Here is a 4,418-nt window from a genome sequence, read left to right as displayed (position 1 = left end):
CCTGGAGGTGTCACCTGCTCTAACCACTCGCACCACTCTTCAGTAGTGTGTTATCTGTCAGTCGGTCAGTAGGCACTAAAATGACGTCACATACGGAACGCTTATCGTTGCAATTTGTACTGTCGTGACGTCAGTAAAACATGCACATGCCATGAATCACGATGAGAATTATGTAATCTGTAGACTACAACACATCATGACATCAAAAGCAAGAAATAGAAATATTTGTGACTCTTAATTTTGGTTTTATTTACGCTTGAAACACAAAACTTTCTGAGACCCTGTGCAAGAACGTCTAGTTAAGTATGTTGTATGGATGTGTGTGTGTAAATGGCCTAGGTTGTGTGTTGCATATCATTATTGTGGTTGTTCTTTCTTGGTATCAGATCCAATTTAATCTCCTGCGAGGTTTTGAGAGACGATTAGAATGTAACAATGATAAACTATGCAATTATAATCAAATAGACGTCAAATAAAGGCGATAAGTATGACTCTTTGCTTCTATGCGAAACATGGCCTTGCAATATATCTTCGACATTTTGTATAGAGAAAAGGAATCTATATTTCGGGATGTAGCTTAACCATATCTCTGTAAAGCATATCTAATTCTGATATTCGGATTTTTCAATGATAAATATAAGATAAAAAATAAGATTATTCTATTCTTCTTATATAGAAATCTCACTGCTCGTGAATATCATACAGTTTATTAGCAAGTCATAGAAAGTGATCTTGGTATTTAGATTAGTACAACGACTTATTCAAAATCGATTAAGTTAATAATTTTGTGTTGTTAACACTGGTTTGTCTTTGTTTGTTTGTTTTAGAGGAAAGTCACATTGGGTTATATGCTGTGTTCACCGCGTGGTATCGAACCCCGGATTTTAGAGTTATAAGTTCTGGATTTACCACTGTCCTAAATGGTGGACTGTTGTTCACACGATCATATGTTTGCATTCTTTGCTCGATGACAGCTGTGATATGGTCTTAGCTCTAAGTTTCTTTGTTGTTTCATAACTTGGCACAGTGGATGCAGGGCCCAGCATGGCCAGGTGGTCAGGGAGCTCGACTCGCAATCTGCGGGTTGCGGGTTCGAATCCCCGTCACACCAAACGTGCTTGCCCTTTCAGCCGTGGGGGCGTTATAATGTGACGGTTAATCCCACTATTCGTTGGTAAAAAAGAGTAGCCCAAGAGTTGGCGGTGGGTGGTGATGACTAGCTGCCTTCCCTCTAGTCTTACACTACTAAATTAGGGACGGCTAGCGCAGATAGCCCTCGTGTAGCTTTGCGTGAAATTCAAAAACAAACAAATACAGTGGATGTCTGCGGACTTACAGGTTTCGATACCCGTGGTGGGCAGAGCACAGATAACCCATTGTGTAGCTTTACGCTTAACTACAATCAAACAATTGTAGTTCCATGTACATGCCTAAGTTTACGGTATTATTGTACCACTATAGTTAGTAGTGTTCTTTTAAAAAGTTCGTCGCCCTTTCTATATTGTTAAACACCACAATACCTTATTAGAAACTATATATATGTTCTCCACTATGGAAAAACACATACCGAATGTTAAACATGACGCCAAATAACTCTTTAGGTTAGTAGATGGGAATAATTCGTAGGAAGCCTACACGCTTCGTTGTGTACTATTATAATGTGTTGGATGTTTAACAATAATTTCTGAAGTATTTTAACTCCTTGGCCAGTATTATTCACACGTTATAAATTGTAGTCAAACAAAATGAATATTCAAACATTCATTTCGAAGTTCCGGACCTAAACCCTCTTCAGGATAAATACATTTATTTTAACGATCTTTTAATATATCCTAAGAAGGGTTTAGGTTGGAAACGTGGATACAAATTGTCCACCGGTGGGATAGCGGTAAGTCTAGGGATACACAACACTAAAATTAGTGGTCTGATTCTCCTCAGTAGACAAAGAAGACAACCTAACGTGACTTTGCTATGAAAAAAAATAACATAAACACACAAATCGATACAAATTAACCATGTATCCACTTATTGTGTGAGTTCCTAATTTATCAACTATTTAAACTTTTTTTTAATCTTATACTGTTGTACGTAAACGAATTAAAAAAATATCAGAAAAGCTTAGCATACTTCAGTAAAATGTTTTTGTTTTTTTAACAGTGTTACTATGCAGGATATTATCATCATTATAAAACACTAGGCATTTTGGAGAGTATGGCTTCTCATACGCAAGGCGCAACTTCCGAGACACAAAGTATAGAAAAAACAAAACAGCTCTTTTTTAAAAAAAACAACAACAATTTCATTTTACACTGTCATATGTGTTATTGAAAACAATAAAACCTGGCAATTTCATAATTCGACCTTTTAATAGTTTTAGTCAATAAAATCATGTACATATAATCATTTATAGTACTAAACATTTGTGCAACTAAAATCCTAATAAAAAACAAACAAAATATAAGCTATCAAAAACAAAATAGTGTGTTTCTGTCTTCATTCAATTGAATTCCAGATGTCTGGGGAGTTCGTGGACTCAAATTCTTCCACGTGTAGTGATAACAGTGTAATTAGAAATACCTTCATCTGTGGACATCATTGGTTACTTTGAGCAACTTTCTTTGAAATGATCGGAATAGATATATATACTTCCTAGTCAAACGTTTCCTCTGATGATGGTAAAAAAATAAGCCTCGTGGTAATATTACTGGTATTTGTAAGAATAACCAATAGATGGTTCTGTTTTTCTTTCATAAAAGGCTGGTCATTTTTGTGTTGTGGTTACAGTTGTATCCATGATGCCATGAATACTTTGATTCACATGTATATTAAAGTAGTTGAGCTACAAAGTAAAACAGACTGATCTATGTATGAAAGTAAAAACTCTTCATTACCACGTCTTGTGTTCATAATACAACACTTTCGACTTCATATTCGACACAAATTACATCTAATAAATGGATGTTATTAGGCCGAACATAGACAACCTAGTTCGGTTCACATTCAGATAACTGGACTAACATATTACAATTTTTTTTTAGATTATCTGACACATATGAATAAGGATGAACAATCGTGGGTCGCAAGCAAAGATAAGGAAATTTCAAACAGGGAACAAGAACAAGAAATACCACTTGATATTCCCACAAGTAATGCGACAATTCCGCTTCCTTCTGGTAAGAGTTTCCCATGTGATGTTTAGAGTTGTCGTAGGGTTTTCATCATAATAACGAACGTGATATTTTACTGTAGCTGTAGCCTAACGATTTAACTCTGCTCTTTAATAATAAAATGTATCGCAAAAAAATTCTATAATACATTTTTTTCTTGTAAGAATATTTTTTTGTATTTCCCTTGTTATTAAAATTGATAATTGTATCTTCATCACTACATACGGTTATAAATATAAGTATATAATATTTGAATTAATCTGACGCTTCAACTTTAAACTCTTTTATCTTCCTAAGCGTATACTTATTATTCACTTTGTACATTTACGCTAACTATATAAAAAAAAGACTAATAACAGGAAAATTGTTAATTACGAGTAAGATGCCGTAATAAAGTTAATTATTCATATTTTCTCAGAAGTAACGCGACCAGCTGTTGTTATTGGTGCAATGAAAATGTAAAACATTCATTATAAATACATCAGGCATTATTAATGCATGTGTGATAAGTATAAATATGTTTAATAGTATCATTGTTCCGTTTAATTCCCAGAACATTGTAGTTTTAAACTAACCTTAAAGCAACTGTGGTCCACCGTACTCTGTAGTTAGTATGGCAGTCGTGACGTCAAGATATCTTTGTTTTCGTGGAACTATAGGGCCAGAAATACTTATTATAAAGTATTAAAAAATAGCATCTTGAAGAAAGCTTATAATGTGATACCTTTTGATAACACAAAAGAATAAGAAATTGTTCTAAGAAGTGTAAATGATTGGGTAAGATTATTTTTCTTACCAAATGAGAAATTCTTGTTAACAGATGTGAATAAAATAATCGACACTAGCGGATCCAGGGAGGTGGGGGTAAGGGTATTGAGGGGTTACAACCTCACTTGCCGATGAAGTAACAAACAAAGTATCCTCTGACCTAATGAAAAAAGCGATTTTTTTTCAAAATGTTTCATGACCTGGCGGAAGAACAACACACTCACCCACCCATTTACCAAGATCTGGATCCGCCCCTGATCGGGTAAGGTTATTTATATCGAATAAAAAGTCTTGTTTGGAGATCTGAATATTTTTTATCAATTAAGAAATTCTTGTTTACAGATATAAACAAGAGCAATCAGAGCGATTGCATACCCTCCGCCCCGCCGCTACTGTTCGAGATTGCATGCGTTTATATTGGATAACGTCAAATTTCACCTTCGAAACTTTGAAAATCCTTCTCAGATACCAAAATGATCAACG

General features: G+C 34.7%; 1 protein-coding gene across 1 annotated transcript in view; it reads left to right on the top strand.

Annotated features, from left to right (window-relative positions):
- Positions 1-4,418, top strand: part of LOC106457083 — a 25,275-nt gene that overhangs the window by 17,117 nt on the left and 3,740 nt on the right. The window contains exon 2 of the mRNA XM_013916465.2: positions 3,039-3,173. Coding sequence (XP_013771919.1) covers positions 3,039-3,173 — 135 coding nt within the window. The remainder of the gene's footprint in view (positions 1-3,038; positions 3,174-4,418) is intronic.

Source organism: Limulus polyphemus, unplaced genomic scaffold (genome assembly GCF_000517525.1).
Source record: "Limulus polyphemus unplaced genomic scaffold, Limulus_polyphemus-2.1.2 Scaffold290, whole genome shotgun sequence".
NCBI lineage: Eukaryota > Metazoa > Arthropoda > Merostomata > Xiphosura > Limulidae > Limulus > Limulus polyphemus.
This window is presented reverse-complemented; position numbering and strand designations above follow the sequence as displayed.